Source organism: Scomber scombrus, chromosome 20 (assembly GCF_963691925.1).
Source record: "Scomber scombrus chromosome 20, fScoSco1.1, whole genome shotgun sequence".
In the NCBI taxonomy this organism is placed as follows: Eukaryota; Metazoa; Chordata; class Actinopteri; order Scombriformes; family Scombridae; genus Scomber; species Scomber scombrus.
The window spans coordinates 2,320,664-2,343,676 of record NC_084989.1 but is presented as its reverse complement, the minus strand read 5'-3'; the positions used below and the strand labels follow the sequence as shown (position 1 = coordinate 2,343,676).

General features: G+C 38.4%; 1 protein-coding gene across 2 annotated transcripts; it reads left to right on the top strand.

Moving 5' to 3' along the window:
* The first annotated feature begins 2,474 nt into the window (after positions 1 to 2,474).
* Positions 2,475 to 18,431, top strand: LOC134002110 (polypyrimidine tract-binding protein 2-like). 2 transcript variants are annotated; one of them, XM_062441390.1, is made up of 14 exons: positions 2,475 to 2,564; positions 4,051 to 4,078; positions 7,596 to 7,656; positions 10,002 to 10,174; positions 11,537 to 11,677; positions 11,768 to 11,923; positions 12,408 to 12,518; positions 12,650 to 12,860; positions 13,236 to 13,351; positions 16,072 to 16,105; positions 16,704 to 16,796; positions 17,519 to 17,735; positions 17,909 to 17,986; positions 18,114 to 18,431. In XM_062441390.1, exons 1-14 carry the CDS (start codon positions 2,557 to 2,559, stop codon positions 18,241 to 18,243), a joined length of 1,557 nt encoding a protein of 518 aa, XP_062297374.1. In that variant the 5' UTR covers positions 2,475 to 2,556; the 3' UTR covers positions 18,244 to 18,431. The 2 variants fall into 2 exon arrangements, with proteins under 2 accessions (XP_062297374.1, XP_062297375.1); XM_062441391.1 differs by having other exon boundaries at positions 2,500 to 2,564; positions 7,596 to 7,614.
* Positions 18,432 to 23,013: the final 4,582 nt, after the last annotated feature.

The window sequence follows — 23,013 nt, the reverse complement described above, 5'->3', positions numbered from 1 at the left end:
ACGAGTGAGAGTGGACGATGGCGGTTGCGGCGATTCACACACACATTCCAGCGCTAGCGTGGAGGATAGGGTGATGGTGCCAAATGTGGAGAATGAGAATGACGGGTTAGCAATCTGTGCTGGCAATCAGCTCCAGAAGGACCAAAGAACTGGATGTGGATGTAGTCATTGATCACAAAAACAGGTGGATCCTTCTTTTATGACTAGTGAGTACATCATTCTTTTTTGACAGGTTTGAATTATGCTACTTATTGTTTGGCTAATATTATACCTGTTGTATTTAGCCTGTGTGCGTGTGTGTGTGTGTGTGTGTGTGTCAGTCAGTTAGTTTCAGTGGAGCCCTAAAAGGAGGGGAGAACAGAGGAGGAGGATGGGAGTGGAGAGGTGGATAGGAGTTTATAGGTAAAAACCATAGACTGTATATAAAAAATGGACGTAACATCCGTGACGTCACCCATTGGTTTGTGGACTGCTGCTCAGAAGCCAATATTATCGGATCTGAGCAGCGCCATCTTGAAAATTTCAGGTGCATGCCGGGAAAAATAAAAACACGGATTGTACTTATATGGGTGCTTTATCGTCAAATATAAAATCAGGGAGGCCAAAATGTCCCAAATGAACATCATACTGTATTGAAGAAGGCTTTAAACTAGCGATTGAGACCATAAACACATTTTGAAAACGTTTACTTAGGTTAGAAATCAAGTGAGAAGTTGGTGAATTCTCCATTGACTTGTACTGAAACGGAAGTCCTTTTGACACCAAAACAGTCGCCCCCTGGTGGCCTTTTGATAGAATGCAGTTTTAAGTTACTTCCGCGTTGGCCTCATTTCAGAGGACCGGAACTCCCCGCCTGGTAAAAACCCATGCTTTGGTCTCTTCGTTTGGACACATAAATATCAAGTATAATTTAATTAATATAAATGGTTTACCATGTATAACCACTTTTTTACTTTCCCAATAATTAATATAAATGGGTAACCATTTATTAACATTTGTTTTACTTTCCCAATAATTAAACAGACATAAAATACATCCAACTCAATATTCTTGTTTAAATCCTAAACATTTTTTTTCCCTAAAGCATGTCGTAATGACTTAATATAACTCATAAAATGGTATATGAGTTAGTGAATTAGAAATTACTTGTACATCATACCATAAGTAGTCCACATTGCTGAGTAGGATTAACACTGTTCTGACAATGAGGTCATATTTTATGTCTTAAATTGTTTTTTTCCCCCCTAGGCAACTTGTAGAGTGACACAAGATCGGCGCTTGCAGATTGGATTCTTACATGTTCTGGAGAATGCATGAATGATGGAATGTTTGTGAGGCATCATGTTGCTGTTTATAAATAAAGTATTTCGTTAAAAAGTATGTTGTATCATGTTTATTATCAGTACATCACAAATTAGTTCAAGTTAAAAAATAAAATTTAAGTTGATTTAAATTAAAAATGTATTAATTTTTTGGAGTAAATTGAAAGTGGTAGAAAATGGTATTTAATAATAATTAATAATTAATATAATTAAAGTGAAGTGAAATTGGCATTCCATTTAATTAACTCATACTTAAATTCTGTGATTACCTTCAAATATATAAATTTGAGTTAATTTTAATTAAAATAAACAAAAGTTGATTCAAATTAAAAAAAATTAATGCAAACTGTTGCCATATTTTTATTTTATTTTAAGAAAGTAACAGTTTTTACAGTGCACAAGAGGAGGGACACACAAGTTATGTAGCCTGTAACAGTTTATTTTGTAAGATGGCCTTTTATATTTTACTATATACTGTGCTAAATTTGTTGCTGCTCACAGTTGCACTATTTTGTAAATCCACAGATGTTCTCTGTGGTGGTTATGATATTACATGTTACAGCCTGAAACATAAGTCGGACAAGATCTGGTACCCTTTCTATTTAATTTTGGAGTGATGGTGAACAGCTGCTGTTTGTTTTTGTTTTGTGCCGTCATGTTATTTGGTTAGGGGACATAAATACTGTGTTGATTGTATGATTGTTTTGATGAATGAAGTAAAGCACAACACAAAACCCTTATGTTCAGTATATTAGGCTGGGATCAATAAATCCTCTAATCTATTGCGGTATTATTTGTTGGTGTTTGTTGTGTCAGAATTCACTAGCACCTCCTATAAACAACCCCCCCCCCCCCATGGACCCCCCAGTAATAAATTGCTGGAGCCGCCACTGATCCACCCTAGTAAAAATATGGTAAAATAATAGTAACCTTATGTACAAGACTAATATTGGTGTTAAGTGATAATACACCTCTATATATTTATAGCAGACGTGACTATACTTGACATCTGACTGTGAATAAACTACATTCAGTTGTGTTTTCTGCTCACTGCGCGCTCAAACGGTTTCGTCACTTTCCGCCTGTTTCCGCCATTCATCGTCTCGGTAGTAAAAAAAAAAAAAACACCAGCATTGCCTCCATTTTGCCGTCGTGTGTGTGCGTGCGCAGCGTCGGTGTAAACTGGGGAGAAAACAGGACAGAAAACGGACGCACCGATAAAATCCCTACAGAAATGGACGGGTAATATTTTATCAATGTCACTTGACACACACACACACACACACAAATAGCGCAGAGTGGGCGAATGCATCGTTTAACGGGGAAGTTAAGCAGGAGTCGTTATGGTTTCCATAGCCACGCGTTCTCTGCCATTAAGGAAGTGCCTAATGTTAGCATGCTAGCATAACTTAGCCAAAGCCCGCTGTTAATAACAGTAGTTGCGGTGTTGCTTCATTTTGATAAACATTTGCACGAAGGACGACGTGCTATGGAGAAGCGTTAAATACAGTCCTCACCACTACTCCATCTGCTCCATAGTGATTTACAGCTGGGTGCTAACTAACGTACAGTGCCGTTGATCCTTTGTGTTGTAGCTAGGTAGCATTAGCTGCTGTATGTGATAAGCATGAGGTGTGCGCTGCTTTTAATACATATGTCTTAGCATAGCTTAAACAAACACCTGCGTTAACTAGCGGGAATGGGCTTAAATATTAACATTAGTTAATTGTGACTGCGGTTGATATAACAGTTGAAAAGAACACTTGTTGGCTATAATGCTTGAATGACATTTTATTGTCATTAGACATCGTGCAGGGACATGGCATGTCCATGCATGACATAAGAATAGACAGTCTATACACAATACAGTAAAATAGACAGTAATAGTTATACTAATACGTTCAGTTCAACCATGCAATATATATAGATATATTTATTTTTAAATCTGTGCAATAGTAATATGAAACTCAGATATATTGTCACTCAACACCAATATTACTGTTATACATAATGTTATCATTATTTTTACTACTGTTGTTTTATTGCTTTTGTACCTACTTATTATTTATTGTTCTTTATTCTTTTTTATTGACACTTCTCTATTTTTTCTATCCACTACTGCAATAATGTAAATTATTAATTTCCCCATTGTGGGACTAATAAAGGAATATCTTATCATATCTTAATAAAATGTAGTCAAAAATAGTAAAAGCACAGTCGGAGAAATGTCAATATATTTGCAATTTTGTGTTATATATGACATATATATACTTAACGAATGTGTGTCATTCATTAGAGGTTGACTGAAGCATGATCTCAGTGTTACTTTTAAGATGTGATGAATCATAAATGAGCCCCATGAGAAATGAGAAGTTGTAACCTGACACCTGATGATGTTGATACGGTGAAGAATGGAACAAATACATACATATAAATATAACTATGCATAGGCTATGCTTGCATGACTTAATAGGAAGTGGTAAAGTTGTCTTATTAGATGGTGTTAGTTTGCAAAGGTGTTATTAATATAAAGCTTGCTGAGTATATGTAATGAACTGGAACATGATATTATCACTCAGCCACTTAGAGTTGGTAATAGATGCCTAATGATGCCGAACTCTAATGATGTATTGTGTTGAAAAATTAGTTTTCTGCAACCAAAAATAAAAAGTTTTAATTTTATGTTATTCATTATATTTTAACCAAACTATCAATATTTCTCTTTCAGCATCAGTGATGTTGCAGTTGGAGTGAAGGTGAGTTTTGCTCCTTTTGGTTTTTAGTTAGTGTTCACTGCACACAGATCACATGATCCTTCCTTGTCACACTTTGTTTTTGTTTTTTGCAATATGCATTATGAAACAGCATGCTCATTTTCATTGCTTTTACACTGCTGTGGTTGCATAGAGACAGAGTGCAACACCTCATACTCTGAAAACCACGCCCACCAGAGGAGAAAACAATCAGCACCATAATACGCAAACAAAGGCTGATATGTTAAAAACAAAACATTAACATTATTAAAAAGTCATCATCTACACACACATACACATTGTGTATCAATGCACAGGCTGACATCACATCTACAGTAGATATACTACAACTGTGTAGAAAAGTCCACTACATAACAGGCTGGCATGATACTGATAATGATACAGTTGATATGGTGACTTCAGCTTGTCAACAAAGATAAGGAAATGACACGCACAGTCATGCCATCATTTCCTCATTCAGGCTCTTTTTTACAGTTGGGTCAATGACTAATAAAGCTTCTAAAAAGGTATTTTTAAATAGTATTTTCAGTATAAATGTAATCAATCAATCAATCAATCTTTATTTGTAAAGCGCCAAATCACAACAAAGTTATCTCAGGGCACTTTACACATAGAGCAGGTTCTAAACCGTACTCTTCTTGTCCACATTTTAAGCATCTTTAGCACCCAGTTTTACATTTAAAGATGGGAGAATAATTACACGAGTACACAAATGAATGCATTCAGTACCATAACTATTAGGGCTTGGTAAAAAAAACGATTTTGGATCGATTTCATTTAAATTTTGCATTATATGTTTTGAAACAGCAGTAGTAATATGAAAATAGGGAAACAAACAGATATACAACGCCAGGGGTTACTTTAATAAACAATGCCTTAATGCAATTTGTAGTGATGGAATGTTGTAGTTCAAGTACACTTTCACTTGCAATTCCTTTCTAATTTCAAAATTGCACTTTTGAGAATTGAGACAGTTTTGTTTACAGCTCAAGTTTAAACTGTCCAATTTACAAGTTTGCCCTTAAAACCTGTTGTTTAATGTGAAGAGAAAACATAAAGTACATTTGTATTTTGTAACACAGTTGAGCCATTTTCATTATTTAGTGGCAGATTGAATTCAATCGAAATCGAATCGATTTAGGAAATTGGCCACAATACCCAGCCCTAATAACTATACACATTACAGTTAAAAACCATTTGGTCACTTTAACCTATTATTTATTGGTTTAAATTGGTTTCACCACCTGACGATTATCAGTTGTGCCACCCGACAACATTAGTAAATATGCATAAAATATGCATTTTTATTTCAAATATGAACTTGTGTTTTAGCCGTCAGTCTCTATTTATGTTTTTTAGAGTAAAATCAAACTTTTCAGAATGATAGTAGTACATTTATCAAAAACAGGACACTTCACATTAGATTTCATTTGGTACATAGCAACTGGAATAGGTTTCAGCTGTATGCAGGTTAGCTATTCTGATACCTATATTAGGGTGTAAAAAATTCCAAAATCGATATCTTATATATACAAAATATATACATAAACCTCCTTTTTTGAAATAACCTCTTAAATGTGGTTATCAAACACTTGTGACAAAGATAAGTTATGATGTCTGTGATGTTTTACACAATAATAATGTTATATATAATATTTTATACAATAATTGTATAAAATAGTAAACTTCTACAGGAATTTAATGACTATATATAACTACAAATAAAAAGTCAAATTTAGGAATCAAATTTACAAAAAATTGCTGCCTTTATGACTTAAAAAATATAAATATTGGGGATATATCTGTGACATCATCCAATAATATATGTTGACTGATATAATCGTTAAGAGCCTTTAGACATTTTTCTGTGTGCTAGCAGAGAGAAGTGATGAGCTTCAATAAAGAGTGATGAAATGTTTTCACTTCCTGGTGGGCGGGACTTAACTGTGCTCTGTCTCTATAGAACAAACTGCATGATATTAAAGAAATTAGTATTCAATGTTAAATTGAACTTAATTTTGGGCTGCAGCTACTATTTTCATTATCAATCTCTTTGGACTAATGATTTGTTTTTTAATGTGTGAAAATAGAATAACATTGACCAGAGTGGAAGCTGATTGAAATTAAACATCTACTAGTTTTGTCCAACCAACAGTTCATATCCCAAATATTTCTAATATACTTTCATATATGACATTGAAAACAAATATTCAGCTTTGAGACAGTGGAAACAGACACGTTTGCGCCATTTCATTAATTAACATCCAAATAGTTGCCAATTCATTTACTGTCAGTCGCGTTGATTTCAGCTTTAATTTAGTGACACTTGTTGGCATTTGCTCCATTATGTGTCTCATAGTAAAACCCTTTTTAATTTCCTCTTTGGCTACACTAATTAGTTGATTGGTTGGTACAGTTGATTTATAGTATCATTCTTCTGGACTAAAATAAGAGAAATCTACTGTGGAGAATTGGTTTAGACTGAAGAGAATGCTGCATTTATACGCCTTCTGTTAAACCTCCTGGAACACACAACCATAAATATTAAACCGCTTTTCATTTCAAATCCGTTTCTTTTCGACATTGTACCCTCGCGTAAACATCTTAAGTCAGATTTCTTTGACTTGGTTTCCCGTTGTAAGTGCGGCATGTTTCTGGCAACCTAACCCGATTTTGACGAACGCCAGCTGCATTTCTGTCTGCACAAAACAAAGTTAAAGCCCCCCCTCTCTCATAGGGGAAAAAGAACAGTCATAAAATACTGATTCCTCTGATATGGTTGGGTGTTCGCCACCCCGTTTATTTCGTCAATATTTCAACGTGAGACACAAAGCAGAGAGAGAGAGAGAACGGGGTCTCCAGCTGCCGGGGAGAGAAATCCTTTCTGGGATTCTTTTGCAGGCTCGTGCGCGGCGGCGGGGGCTTTGCTCACACTTTGGCCTAAGTCAGACAACTTTATTACCCCCTTCCAATTTATTTGTGTCATGTCGCCGTAGCAGCGGCACCCGCAAACATCTTAGTTTATCGTAACCATAAAGAATGTTAGTGACAGAAGAACAATTGGTTCAAATTCAGTCAGACAGAAACAAGGAGGGGGTGTATGAAGCTATTATAAAGTTGTGCGCGTAATGGCTCCCCAGCCAGGTTCCTCGTCATCCCATCAGTCAGGTTTAAGAGCACGGAGCGCCCCCCCTCCCCCTAAAGCAAGCCTTCTGGGACCTCATATAGCTCAGGATGAAATGACACATGTTGACATCTTAAATTCAGCAAGATTAAAGCCACACCAGCAGAGGAGTAGCCCGACCGCTCTTCTGCTGCTTTATGTCTCTTGCCACCTCCTCAACCCCCCCCCTTTTTTTTCTTCCTTCTCTTTTTAAACTGTCTTCAGAGAGATCAGTTTTTATTGTAGTCTTTGAGAGCCCGTCTGGAAAATGGAAATAGTTTTTCCCGCCATTATGTCACAACTGAGCCTGACTGTCTTTGTCTTTTGTCTCCACAGAGAGGATCAGACGAGCTGAGTATGTACAACAGTCCCAACTCTGGCATGAGCAGTATCAGTGGTGAGTTCGTTCCGACCACCCCTGAATAAGGACGAGGGGAGGGGGAAGGAATTTGCATGAAGCCCGATCTTTTTTTTAGACTTTATTTTATTTTTTGATCCGTAGAGACAGACGGCAGGAAAAAGAAAAAAAGAAAAGGATTAATAGGTTGTTTTTTTTGTTGAAAAAGTGAAACAGGCTGCATCAGTTTCAGACTGTTTCTCTCACGGGAGGCGTTTTAATGCCTGAATAACATCACGCTCCTCAGTAGGTGGGCACCCACACACCACAGCATGTGACTGGAACAGACATGGTGGATCCCACTGCATTTTAATGCCTCCTCACTGTTAGATCATATCACAAGCAGCTCAAAGAAAATGTGCACAACTATCATGCAAGTTGAGCTTTTAAACCCTCCGCCAATAAAATAAGAGCAACGTTAAGCCACACACAAGGATTTTGGGAGATTGTCTTATTAATCAAAGTCTGAGTCTAGCATTCCTACACAAGATCCACCCCCCAATAGAAGCTAATGTCACCCCAGAGGCCTTTCTAACAGAGATGTTCAATAATCAGTCTTGCACAGATAGATGGCAAACTGTTCTTCTGAAACAGAATTTTCAATTCAGATTAAAAAAATTCCTTGTTAAGAAAAAAAGTCAATAACATGAGTAAGTCAGGTGATTTGCTACAAAACAGAATTATTGATCATATACGAGTTATTAAACTGCCAAAGAAGTGTGAAGCCTTTATCATCAGGAAAATGAAAGAAAACACACAACTTGAGATGTATGTGTAATACAGAGGATGAGGTCATGTTAAGTACTCTGTCTTTAGTGCACAGTGGCCACGTGTTCCATATATGGAGCACAGTGCATCTATAAAATAATTAGCAGTGTCTCCTTCATGCTTTCCATAGCAGTGCAGCTAAATGATGAATTTTACATCGTACGTAATAAACACAGCCAATGTAAACTGCACACTTTAAAAGGGCGGAGTAACTACGACGGGGTAACTCAATCATTTTTAATTTGGAATGTTACAGGTTTACAATTCTAGATCGATCAATCAATGAACTTCATCAATATGCTGCCTGAAGCCAGTGGAACCAGCTGTCAATCACTTTCAAATTCAGCTCATTTAGAAGTGGCTGATTTTATCAAATATACTCGATGTATCATGGCCAGGGCTGGGCGATTTGGGCAGAATAAAATATCACTATATTTTTTACCAATTCCATATTTTGAAAATATTGTAGGAATGACTATCGGTGCTTTCACAAAATATTTACAGACAAGATTTTTGTAAAATAATCATCAGTAATGTGGATAAAGGCAGATAATAGAACAGTCTGAACAGTCTGATAAGGTCAGAAAATTTTTACTGTAATGCAGCCTTTAAAAACTGGAAAAGACGCTTATTCAATATCACCATATTCAAAATCTAAGACGATATCTATAAAATATCACGATATCATTGTTATATTGATTAATTGCCCTGCCCTAATCACAGCTTGTTCTACGTTTGATGTAGTAGATGATTATACAAACATCAAATATGTTTGTTGTGTTTTGGCTTTTTTTTAAGCTGCCAGCATGAAACCTGTTTTGTTATTTGGCTTCTGTCGCTCTGTCCCTCTCACACACACAAAGAAAAAACCCTCTCATACTTACGTCACACACTCCTCTGCCCATCCAGAACACTCCAGACCTCTCTCTTGGGAAAACTTGCAAAGTCCTCACACACACGCACACCCAATTAGCTGAGTGTACTTTGATAAAATAATCTCAAGTCAAATCTCCAATAACACATTTTTCCCTCACAAAACTGTATATAAAGTAGTGTAAACTAGCTCCACCTCCAGCAGCTCCAACAGTAACATGCTGCTCTAACACTGATGCTTCAGTATTATACTGGGTTGCAATATATTGAATGGTTTTACTAATATTTTTTCCACTCCATTAATATACACGAGCGGTGCAAAATATTTGGAACATTTTTCAATATGATGCATAGAGCCAGTTGAAGCCTGTATTTATCCCAGAGGACAGTCTCCCAAACCCCGAACACCTTTTACAACATTAAACATGAACACACTGAATGTTAAACATGTTATAGAACCCAAACATTTTGGGCAGTGTGACCATTGCAAGGGAGAAAATGTAGAAGTGTGGGTGAGTTTTTTTGGGTATAGAAGTCAAAGTATTGGGAGAAGGCGCAACATGATGGTTTTGGGTTTTTCTGCGGATTTCTCCACAATAACAAAAATGTAGGGTATCTCCAGCCTTGCCCCCTTTTAAAAAAAAATTGGGATGATGTCATTGTTTTGCTCAGCACAGTTAATCAATGCTTCTGCTAAATTTTAGATGGGGCTTCCAATGGCAGTGACAGTAAAAAGCAGAAGGTGGAGGAGGCCCCACCTTCTCGCGTGCTCCACATCCGAAAGCTACCCAACGAGGCCTCAGAGACAGAAGTCATCGCCCTCGGGTTACCTTTTGGCAAAGTTACCAACATCCTCACACTGAAGGGGAAGAACCAGGTGAGTGGTGTTTGTAGAATTCTTCACTAAACAATTGCATGGTGTCATTTCTAGTGTAGGTGGTGAGAATAATGCTTTCATTCTAGATTTGAGGCCAGATTTTTTTTTTTTTGTCTTGAGCACCACAAGAGCACATTGGATACATTCAGTGTCGCTATCTTGAGCAGCATCTGAAACACGCCCACAATTCCATACAAAAAGCTAGCCAAGAGCCTATTGTGTGGCTGCAGAGGAGGGCTGGAAGGGCCGATGACATTTGTCCCTTCCAGTCCCGTCAGGCTCAGCTGCTCTGTTCTGCTCAGAGGAGCGGTGTCACTGCATCGATCAGCTGCTGCCTCATTTCAACATTCAGATAACTTCATCTGTGTTGCTCTGATAACACTGCTGCTTCAGTGCTGGATTACATTTCACTCTGTAGTAATGCTATTGTTACACCCACTTATTTTTCTATTACTCAATTTACTCAATAAATCATATTAAAGCCTGGCCCATATAATTCTATTATCAGCTAATATTGATGTATCTCAAATATATTGATATCAAGGTATATGTTGTCGGATATGTGCTTTTTTCTTCTTTTCTTTTTTTTAAAGTTATATAGGCAGCATTTTATATATTTGATACTATTTCTTAATTCAAGTTAAATATACATTTCTTTTGGTTGTTTTTTAGATCTTTATTTATATAAATAAATTCTCCTTACTTCATGCTACACCCTTTTTCAAACTTTGAATGGTTGTTGTTTTGTTTTTTATGTAAAACTTTGCTGTTATTTCTATTTTATGTTTCGCTGCATATATATTTGTTCAAATAAATAATCTAAACTTCAACCTAACTAAACTAACTTAGTTTACTGTGTCAGTGTACAATAAAGTGTATTAATTGATTACATATCTTTGTCAAGTGTTAAATTACCAGATCATTGCAAAAAAAAAAGAGAGTTTCTGTTCCTATTCTGTATATATAATTATTAGCTGATGTATCTATCGACATTTTTTTACTCCCTACTATTGGTATCGGCATCAGCCCCAAAAATGCAGTATTGGTCAGGCTCTAGATTATATGACAGTTGAAGGTTAATTCAGATTTGGACTGAACAATTAATCCAAATTTAATCATAATATCTAACATCTTTGTTTGGTAATCGCACCATAATCATTTGAATATATTTCAATGAAAATGAGAATAATGATTTGACAGATATAATCCCCCCTATATCACAAATTATATCACAATTACATTATTAGTCAAAATAATCACTATTATATATTTATTCAAAATAGTAAATCCTTAGTAAAAATTTAGTAGGTATTATCAGAGAATGGTAACAGTGGTGGTGAGTTCACTTTTCTTTTCTTGCAGGCATTCTTAGAGATGGGCACGGAGGAGGCAGCCATCACCATGGTGAACTACTACACCACAGTAACTCCTCACATCCGCAACGTTCCCGTCTTCATTCAGTACTCCAATCACAAAGAACTCAAAACTGATGCTGGAAATCAGGTTAGTGGAGCCACTGTGTTCAGGAGCTGTTCATCTTCACATATCTGTCAGCTCCTGTACTGGTGACTGACAGCTTGTGTTTGTTCGTAGCGGACCCAGGCGGTGTTACAGGCGGTGTCAGCGGTCCAGTCCGGCGGCTCACCTAGCTCAGACGTACAGGAGGCTCTGGCTGCAGCCTCCAGTCCTGTGCTGAGGATCATCATCGACAACATGTTCTACCCTGTAACACTGGACGTACTGCAACAGGTACAAAGCATGCTTTTATTTTGACAGGATACATTGTACAGTGAGCATTTATACTTTGAAAGCACTGCTTGTCATTTACATCAACAAAAGTAATTTAGTATGACAGATACTATACATTATAGACAACACTGTAATACAGTGTAGTTATATTGTATCATTAGATCCAAAACATTTAATTTCATATTTTCATTTTCAACCATTGTACAACTTCTTGTTTACAACAGGGATATTTAGCTTTCTTGATGTTCAGTGACCTCAGATGAAATAAAAGGCGAGTTGTACTGTGTTAAAAATCATTACAGCTTTGATCTGTATTGTTTTTCCATTGAATTGTAGGCTACATTCCCTGATGTGGGTTATATTTACACCCCTGCAAATAAAGGATTTTTCAGTTGTGGTGATCCCGCCCAGTAACAAATGGTCCAGTTGGCATGTTTGAGAACATATGTTTTTAAAGTTTGTGGTTTCTTTTGTTTCATTCCAGATTTTCTCCAAGTTTGGCACAGTCATGAAGATAATCACATTTACCAAGAACAATCAGTTCCAGGCTCTTCTGCAGTTCAGTGATCCTGTCAATGCACAGCAGGCCAAGCTGGTGAGAGATCCTCCTCAACTACTGTATTAAGTACTAATCACTCCTTCACTGTCCAGCTGGACATCACTCCTGCTGTCACTGTCTCACTATGACATATAATCTTTGAGCTCTCCTACTTTTTTTCCCACCAGGCTCTGGATGGTCAGAACATCTACAACTCATGCTGCACGCTGCGTATCGACTTCTCCAAGCTGGTCAACCTAAATGTCAAATACAACAACGACAAGAGCCGCGACTACACGCGACCCGAGCTGCCAGCCGGAGACGGCCAGCCCAGCCTCGACTCCACAGTGGCCGCAGCCTTCAGCAAAGACTCCAACTCCCTCCTCGGTAAGATCCCAGGTACATGACACTTTTATTATTCCTCTTTTAAAAAAGTCTTTGATTTTTAAGATACAGTCTAGACTAACGGGTACTTTTAAGTTGTGTTCATGACCAGCTAGTTTTAATGAGGACACCATGTGATTATATTTATTTCACATAGTGGGAATTCATTTTAATCAGATTTGAGACAAGACTGTGTTAATGTATAAGAACTATGACTAAAACCACTAGAATAGTGTAGAATTATAGATATTTAATTGTAGCTTTTACATTAACGAGCATACAGTGATTTTAGGTGGCTGTACAGTAGTCTCTTATGGTAGAGTTGTATTGCAGTAGTTTAGTGGCAGCGCTGCACCCCACTCCATGATTGTCTCGTCTACTTCCTGCCAGGAGCCCTGAACCCACTGAGCGCGGCGGCGGCAGCTGCTGCTGCTGCAGGGAGGGTGGCCCTCGCTGGACAGGCGGGATCTAGTGGGGTGCTTTTGGTCAGCAACCTCAACGAGGAGGTCAGTAACATTCTCACACACACACACACACACACACACACACACAGTCAGAAGAACCATCTAACGCTTAAACTCCACCACCTTCACCCACCTCCCAAGCCTTCTGTTTTATTTTGTCCTCCTTTATGCTGAGTCATTTTCATTACCGTGCATCAGCCAGTCAGGATACACTGAGGTTATTGGTGGGATTATTTTGTACATATTAACCCAAAATGTTAAATTTACACACATTATTTTAGTAGTTACATATGACGTTTGTGTGATCTTGGGCAGTGAGTTTGAGAACATCAGAGGATGGTTTTGTGGAGTCATAGATTTGTTTAACCCTCACATACTGTTCATATTCTCACTCATAATTAGTCTCTACACCATTCATATATTCCCCATCAGTCATTAATAAATGTTTGATTAATATTATGGAAAAAGACATTCACAATCACTATTTTATGGTCCAGAAGAACATTTTATAGATCATGATGAAAACAACATGTTTGAATGCTGATTTTTGATTTATTTATTTTAATAAACACTGGTCACATTTGTACGTTTGCATATAAAAGTGTGTATCAGCTGCACACAAATTATATTTCCAATGTTGTATACTGTGAGTCACATTAGGTAATGTCCAGCTAATAGAAATGTGTATAGGGTGTTTTTATAGCAGTCACATGTTAAAATGGGTCACTTTTGACCCTGAACAGTGTGTAAGGGTTAAGCTTGTTACAGCACCAAATGTATTATTATTTATTCCATAAAAAAACATTAACGTTAACATCTCGAGAAACTCCTCCTGAGTTCTGTCAATTCAAGTGTTTCCATGTGAGTTGGTGTAAAATTGAATGTATGGTGTGTTAATCTGACCTCTCTCAGGACAAACAGGAACAATCACAATCAGTGTTTTAATGTGAAAATCCAAACCTTGTTAGAAGATCTCATTGGATCTTTGTTATTTTAGATTTTTTGATATGAAGCAACATTTTTTTTGTCTAACCTTTTCTTTGCTGTATTTTCTAGTGTCCTTTACAGTACATGCCCAGAACCTCGCTGTTTTTTTAAATTTCTTTTTCTTTTTTACGGTCAAGAGTCATTATGTCCTCCTAAGAGAGAGAGGGGAGGGATTTGCTGTCTCTGTCACTGCAACCTAAACCTCCCCCTCTTTCTTTCCTCATCCAATGTTCCTCCCTCCCTCCTCCTCCCCCCTCCTCCTCTTCTCCTCTTGTCAAAACTGTATCTAACTGTAGCTAACTGTCTGTCTTCTGTTTGTCTCTCTAAGCTGTCCTCACCTCCCCATATGAAAAAAAACACATGAAATCATTCTTTGGTCTCCTAAGCTGTGCCTCTGCTCTGGGGAAACAATAAAAAAACACCTGCCTCTCTCAAACTTCTCTCCCTCTTCTTCCTTCCTCTGCACTTTTATTTATTTTTTCTTTTCTTTCTCAAACTGCGACTTCAATAACACCTTGATGCGTTTCTCACCCTAATGTCTCCTGTCTCTCCCCTCTCATCAAGTCTGTCCTCTCTGGCTGTGAATGAATGTGTCACACCGGAGCCTCTTTTTCATATTTTTTGACAGTATCAACCAAAATCAAAGATACTGTGCTTTTCAACTGTTTTTTTTTTTGTTAGCTTTTCAGACTTGTGTGAATGCCACCTTTTTTATTTTTCTCCACTCGAGTGGCCTTCACATCAACTCTCGCATGCCAAACTTTACTACTGAGCTCAAATATTGAAGTTGCATGTTTCTCTCTCTCTTAACTAATTGTTCCCTCCCCTCCTCTTCAGCTTGTGTCCCGTCCTGTAGCGGCATCATCATCCTCCCTCGCTGAAAGATTGTAGATCTTCAGATTTCTGACCTGCTGCATGTTGTTTTATTTTGACTATGATCCCATGGTTCTGACTTTATATTGCTGATTTATTTATTTATTTTATTATTATAATTATTTTGACATGAATGTACCTTTTTACCCCCATGCTTGTCCAGGGTAAAATACAAGTTATTGCTGTATTTTTTTATACTAAAGAAAAAAGAAACATTGATCCAAGCCATTATTCTCTGACCAAACTACCTGCATTATTCCAGTGTACTGACCTATATTTTATTTTTTGTCCCTCCCCCCTCCCCTTCCTCACTTTTTATTTCCCCCCTCCCTCCCCCATCCTCCTCCTCCGTCCTCAAATTTGCATTTGCCTCCCTTTATACTCTCTCTCTCTCTCTCTCTCTCTCTCTCTCTCTCTCTCTCTCTCTCTCTCTCTCTCTCTCTCTCTCTCTATCTCTCTATCTGTCTATCTATCTATCTATCTATCTATCTATCTATCTATCTATCTATCTATCTATCTATCTATCTATCTATCTATCTATCTATCTATCTATCCCCTCTCCCTCTCCCATTCATCCCCCTTTCTTCCACTCCACTCCTTGCTGAGGGGGATTTTTTTTTTTTTTTTTTTTGAAACTCCTCAAATCATCCCTTCTTTCTCCTCCCTTACATTAACAACCCCTCCCTCCCTTCCTTCCTCCCTCCCTCCCTCTACCTCCTCCATGACCCACCACCTCCATCACTCTCCGGGGGAAAAAAAAAACACAAAAAAAAAACAAACCACCATTCCTCCTACCTACCTCCGTTCTGGATCGATCTGTCCATCTCTACCTCCGCTCCGCTCCGACTCTTCTACCTCTCTACCTGTCTCACGCTGCTTGTTGCTCTTCTCTCCCTCTAAAGATGGTTACGCCCCAAAGTCTGTTTACCCTCTTCGGTATGTTATCGTTAGCTCTCTCTCTCTCTCTCTATCTATCTATCTCTCTATCTATCTATCTCTCTATCTCTCTATCTCTCTCTCTCTTTCTCTCATATATATCTACCTTCTCTTTTTGTTCTATTTCCATTCTATCTTTGAGACATTTGTCATTATTATGATTATAATTCTAAGCTTATGTATATTTGTTTGCACACAGTAGCTTGTTTGGTAATGAATAATACATTTTGGCCCCCTGTTTATTGGTTTGGGTTAATGTTGAAATTCACTACATATAATAACTAGCTATGCACGGTTAAATGATTAATTTTAGCATGTGTTTTTTGTTTATTTCTAGCCATCTGCCACAGCTTGATAACTTATCTGTTTAGAGGGTGTCTCTTCTCTCTTTCCCTCTTCTTTTCTACACATTCTCTCACTCTCAAGCCTTCTGTAAATTATCTTGTGTGTATTCTCTTCTCTTCTTTTGATTCTTGTCTGAAAATATCCTTGTTCTCCAGCGCTAACTTTATCTTTTTTGTCTTTCTAACTGTCTGCTTTTTCTCCACCTTACCCACACAACCACCTCCTCCTGCTCGTCCTCCTGGCTCTGACGCAGGAGTCTACGGTGATGTCCAGAGGGTGAAGATCCTTTACAATAAGAAGGACAGCGCTCTCATTCAGATGTCAGACGCCAACCAGGCTCAGCTAGGTGAGCAGACTCCCTAACTGTCACACTGAGTCATGCAGCTTTAAATGATCTTGTAACACTAGCAGCTTGGTGTATGGAGTACCACATAAAGCGCTATATAAATTTGATTCATTATTATTATTGTTTTATAGATGCTTTTAAAACTCTGTCACCTAAATGTAAAGCAACACCACCAAAATGCAAACTCTAATAATATCTTACGTTATGTAAGTTATTAACAACGAACAAAACCAAAAGGATTTTATTTATGTCAGCTGCAGTTGGGCCTGTCACAATAATTATAGACTTATCGTACAATAACTTAATTAACATCATGACATCATCATGTCTATATATGGACCTATCATATGATACATTGAAATGACCTTGATCATTATTATGACATCATTATTGCCACACTTCACATTAGCAGCTAAGATGCTATTCATGTCACATTAGCTAAACAAGTAGTGTCCTCCATTCCTCACTGTGTACGTCCTGAGTGGAGACTGTAGAAGAATTAAAGGTAAATAACTCTGTCCCCAACCATAATGGTAGTCTGTTTTTACTCTCCAACTTTACTAAAACACCATAATGATCTGTTGTTAATGGAGTACTGGATCCAGTTTTAACAGTGTAGTGTAGCAGTTTTTTCTGTTATGTGTTCAGTTAGAGCAACCATTAAACAGCACATAACAGAACACTGACCCTCACTGGTTTACTCTCCTCCTCCTCGTCCAAAGCTATGAGCCACCTGAACGGCCAGAAGATGTACGGGAAGATCATCCGGGTGACGCTGTCCAAGCACCAGACGGTGGCGCTGCCTCGCGACGGCCTGGACGACCAGGGCCTGACCAAGGACTTCGCCAATTCCCCGCTCCACCGCTTCAAGAAACCCGGATCCAAAAACTTTCAGAACATCTTTCCACCATCTGCCACACTGCACCTCTCCAACATCCCGTAAGTAGCAGAGCAGTCAGCCCAGGATAAAAATACATGTAACAAGTTCGACAAGGAACTTGAGAAACAATAAGCAGTTTTCAGTGGAACTACTGTGTGTGTGTGTGTGTGTCTCTGTGTGTCTCATAACGTTGCTGAAATTCATGTGTAATGTGTGTTCTTCTTTGAAATAGACAAGATGTGACGGAGGATGACCTGCGGCTGCTCTTCTCCAATGCTGGAGGCACTGTGAAAGCATTCAAGTTTTTCCAGTATGTATCTTACAGTGAAATAAGTCCCATTTCTCCACTGTACAATAACCCTTCAGGATTGTGGGTCTCTTGTAGTTTTGCCCTCCAGTGTTCCCTGTGTCACCACCGTTTGTTTCATATTTTCCAGGGATCGTAAAATGTCTTTGATCCAGATGTCGACAGTGGAGGAGGCGATCCAGGCCTTGATCGACCTTCACAATTACAACATGGGCGGCAGCCAGCACCTGAGAGTCTCCTTCTCCAAGTCCACCATTTAAGAATGTGACCCACAAACCAGAGTTTAGCGTGTGGGAGCTGGCCGTGAGCAGCCTTTCAGACTGTGTCTGGACACTGGGGGACGTGGGGGGGGGACCACATCGATTGAATCAGTTTTGTTGTTGGGGTTTTGTTGATCCTGTCATTCCTTGAGAGAGACTGAAACCTTTGACTTGCATCCTGTTTTTTTTTTTTAAAGAACAATTGAATACGTTACAGATACTGGATCCTCCCAGCTGATCTTAAATGTACCTCCGTATTTTTATGTCAAGCAAAATATTGACATGATTGATTGTTCCCCTGTATGATAGTTTGATGTAGATGTGTGTAACTCTTGATTTAGTTGAAAAGATACAGTACTTATGTGCCTTACTTGACAATATCAACTGTTTCTACAGCTGGACATGTTCATTAATACCCTCCTATGCTTTTGAGGCACATTGGTATTGGATATTTTTATGTTTTTGTCATCTTCTAGATGTTATTACATTGCTTTTTTTGTTCCATTTCGGAGTTTTTAGATTCATAACATTTTCCTTTTTAGTTTAGTAAGAGAGAAGAATATACCTGAAGCAAGAACATGTAACATGAGTTTTTACAGCAGCCTGCAACGCACAGTTGAACTTGAATTCCATTTTTTCCACAAGTACTATGTTCAGTGTAAGATTGTTCTCCCCCAGTTTCGAATTCACAATCCATGCTTCAGATAAACGATCACAACTGGGCTCGTGGCTAAATATTTCTTTCTTTCTATCTGTGTTTCTGAAGCCTTCCATCCGTTTTCCATTAGCAGTGAGGTGTAATCGTCGGTGACAATGGTTTTCTAAGCATGTATAGTAACGATAGGATTTCACATCACAAAGTGTTGCATGCTGTGGAAGCAGTTAGAAGATTGAGTCCACTGTGATTTCATTGTCATGTGACAGTTTATTCGAGAGGGCTACTCGGTTGGACCAAAGTTTCTGTGCCTTTAGTGTTCCTTTAATTCATTTGAACGAAAACAAGTATTTGGAAACACTGAAATTTTGCATTTCAGGGAAAAATGTCCACAATCTTAAGTGTTAATTCCCTCATGTTTTTTAATACAAGACCTCTTGACTGGAGGTGTTCGTTCAGAAATAAGGGTTATGTATATTTTCTTTTTTCCTCCCAAGTCCGATTTTCTACAGCTCAAAAATGTAAGGATTTCGCATAGTCTGAAGAGGCACAATTAAAGGTTGAATTATTTTCTAACAAGGGGAGGTGCGACTTGGTTTCCTGCTTTTTGAGTTTTCCCTCTCATGGTCTCTCTTGTGTATTCTGCATTACCTCTGTAGCATGCCTAATAAAACTCTTCTGTAGCTCTGCATTCACCTCCTCTGCCTCTCTTCTTCTCTGTTCTGTCTGCTCAGCTCACTTCTGAAACCATTTTCAGTCCCAGGGTGGGAAGAAAGCCAAAATCCATTTTGGAGCCACTTGAAAACAAGCTCTAATAAGCCAGATTGAGCCCTCTGATGGTACTAATTCACAGGACAAGAAGTACATTTTCTTGATGTGTTTCCCACCCTGCCAACTGACACAATCTATTCCTCTGATGTCTTGCTCTTCTTTCCTCTGGTAGTTGCCTATTTTCTAATCAGTCTCTAAGGGTCTCCGCTCTCCTGACAATCTGTCTGATCTATCTACTTGCTCTCACACCTTTATCAATTACATAAATGGCCTCTGTTGTAATTTTTCCAGGTTTTCTGCATCTCACTGTACTGCTAGTTTTGGAGTGTTTTTTGAGTAAAATTAACACAGGCACACGTATAGATAATGCAATGTGTAAAACCAATTAAAGCCTCATCGTATTACTAGAGGATGCAACCGAGGGCCGTGATGGGATTCTTAACCCAATCACAGATGTTCTGGGAGAAGTGTAGGTCTTTAAGAATGTCCATCCATTTTCCGCTGCTTATCCTGGACCAGGTCACAGTGGCATCAGACGGAGTAAGGAAACCCAGACATCCTTCGCCATGACAACACCCTACAGTTCCTCCTAGGGGATCCTGAGCCATTCCCACACCAGAAGAAGTGCGTAGTCCCTCCAGCAGATTCTATGTCTGCCCCAGGGTTTTCCAGCAGTTGGACGTGCCAGGAACGTCTCCAGAGAGGTATCCTGACCAGGCACCCAAAACAACTCCGCTGGCTCCTGTTGATGTGAAGGAGGAGCGGCTCTACTCCAAGTTGCCCTCTGGATGTCCATCCTTCTTCAGCCTGATGGCATCCTTCACCGCTGGTGTCCACCACAGTTCTGAGGTTCTGAACGTGGCCCACTCAGACTACCCAACCTCCCCAGGGATGCAGGAGAAATACCTCCAGAGGTGGGACTTGAAGGCCTCGTGCACAAGGGCTTCTGCCAGACATTCCCAGTCCATCTGCCTGGCACACTCCCCTGCCGACCATCATTCCTCATGTGCAGATAACTAAATCAATCTAGTTTTACTATTCAAGGCATCAGCAGTCAGATCAAGTACAACAGAAGTTATCTCAGGATAATTCACATAGAGCAGGTGTAGACTGTACTCTTTATTTAAAGAGACCCAACATTCCCACATGAGCAGCACTTGGCGACAGTGGTAAGGAAAAACTCCCTTTATTGGGAAGAAACTTCAAGCAGAACCGGCCATCTGCTTTGACCAGTTGGGTTGAGAGAGAAAGAAGGAGGGGGAGAGATGCACAACAACAACAATAATTATGGAAATATGACTATTAATTCAATATCTAATTAGAAAACAATCACCTGAAGACAGCAATTGAGCTTGTGCTTTTTGTTTTTGTTGTAAAAAACAGCATTACAAAAGCTCTCACATGACTTTACATTCATCAGTGCATCAGCAAACACTTGAGTTTGAGGGGGTATAATATTCTAATCACTCTATATAATTCAGTCCACTACAGTAGCATCAGTACAGCCTCTTAAATAACCCGAGGAGTGTCAAGAGACAACAAAAAGCAGGTACAGGTAAACAGCATTTCTTTCCAAGGTTAATGTATGGCATTGTGTTAGAGCGTACGGGTGTAAATAATAAACTGGAGAGTCAGTGTATCTCATATGAGGAGCCACTGGCGACCTCCATTAAAACAGCAGCTTCTCACTGTGGCAAATACTGTAGAATTTAAATGAATGGACAATAAAGGGAGCGAGAAAACAAGTGATCCATACAAATGGCTTGGTAGGGAGGACCCAGTTTGTACTGTAGCAACTACTCTCTAGACTACTCTCTGTCTCTCTCTAGAATAGAATAGAATTGTTTTTTATTGTCATTGTACATGTACAACAAAATTGAAAGCAACCCTTATTGGTGCCATAAGTAAAAAAAGAAAGAAGGTGCTTGAAAAAGAATAAACCAAATGTGTAATTAGTACTAACACTAAAATGAATGTGAAAACATATAATACACACACACAAGACAGTTCACATGCTGCAATCAATATTGCACGATTCCCCTTAATATTACACTCAAAATTGTTGTTTGCAGTTATTACAGGATCAGGTTTTCTGAGCATTTATAGCAGTTGTTGCTTTAGAATAAAAACAGTTTTTTAACCTGCTTGTACCGTGTGTCCCGGGTTTTTTGAGACAGCAGGAGCTGTAAAGATCTTCCAGGGAGGAGGAGAGGGCAGCTGACGGTGGTGACAACTATTTTAAAGCGTGGTGCTTTTCCTACTACAGAAACCATTGTGAGTTCTTTTTTTTTTCTCAGCTTTAAAGATCAAAATAAAATGAACACCTTTAAAAAAGTAATCACAATCTTAATGTTGGCCATTAGCATTTTATGTATACATTAATAGCAGATCTGCCTCCTGAGAAAATTCTTATGGGTTCAATAGAATGTAAACTCAAGGATATAAAATGGACAAAACGGAAATGTGAAAAATGGGATCGCTATCAGTAAGTATGAACAGAGTTGGTGCAGAGCAGGTTTCAGTCTCAGATAAAGACATTAAGCATCAGTTAAGTATGAACTCTTATGATGAGTGAAAATAAGACTGCAGCCAATGAGAATGCTGCTAATGAAGCTAATCATTCAGCCGTGTGTGATGCTGACACTTTTATTCATTGCACGCCTTGCAGCACTGAAATAAATTAATTGATAAATAATTGATACAAATTTAATCACATTGTAATGAAAAATGACCTTTTCACACGTTAGCTATAATGTTATGTTAAACAGCTCTTTCACAAAGTGGGTCACATTTTTAAATGTGGTCGTCCATTGAAATCCCATTACTTTGAGTTGCTGTGAAATAGTGGATATTTTAATATGAGCTAAGGTACCTAATAAAAACTCTAGAAACACAGACATTTTAAATTCTAATGGACTGATTATCTCGGGGGGGGGGGGGGGGGGGGAGATAATCAGTCCATCATCATGAAGAACTTCTGGGCTCCAAAGCAACTTAAAACTGTTCATATATTTCTCATTCTAGCCAATGCTTGTTGATGCGTAATCAACAGGAGATGGAGGCTACATTTAAGATGCAAACCATATAGCATTCCATTTAAAATCAATCTTTGTGTGAACAGCTGACACTATATACTGTCTGAACATGTGCAACAGACAATACGCCTCATTTAAATGAATGATTGATGTTGGAAAGGTGTTGGTACAGGGAGTTTCTGAAGCTGCTGATGATGATGATGATGATGATGATGATGATGATGATGATGATGATGATGATGATGATGATGATGATGATGATGATGTAGGAAAATTGTTGGTAGAGGAAGTTTCTGAAGCTGATGGTGG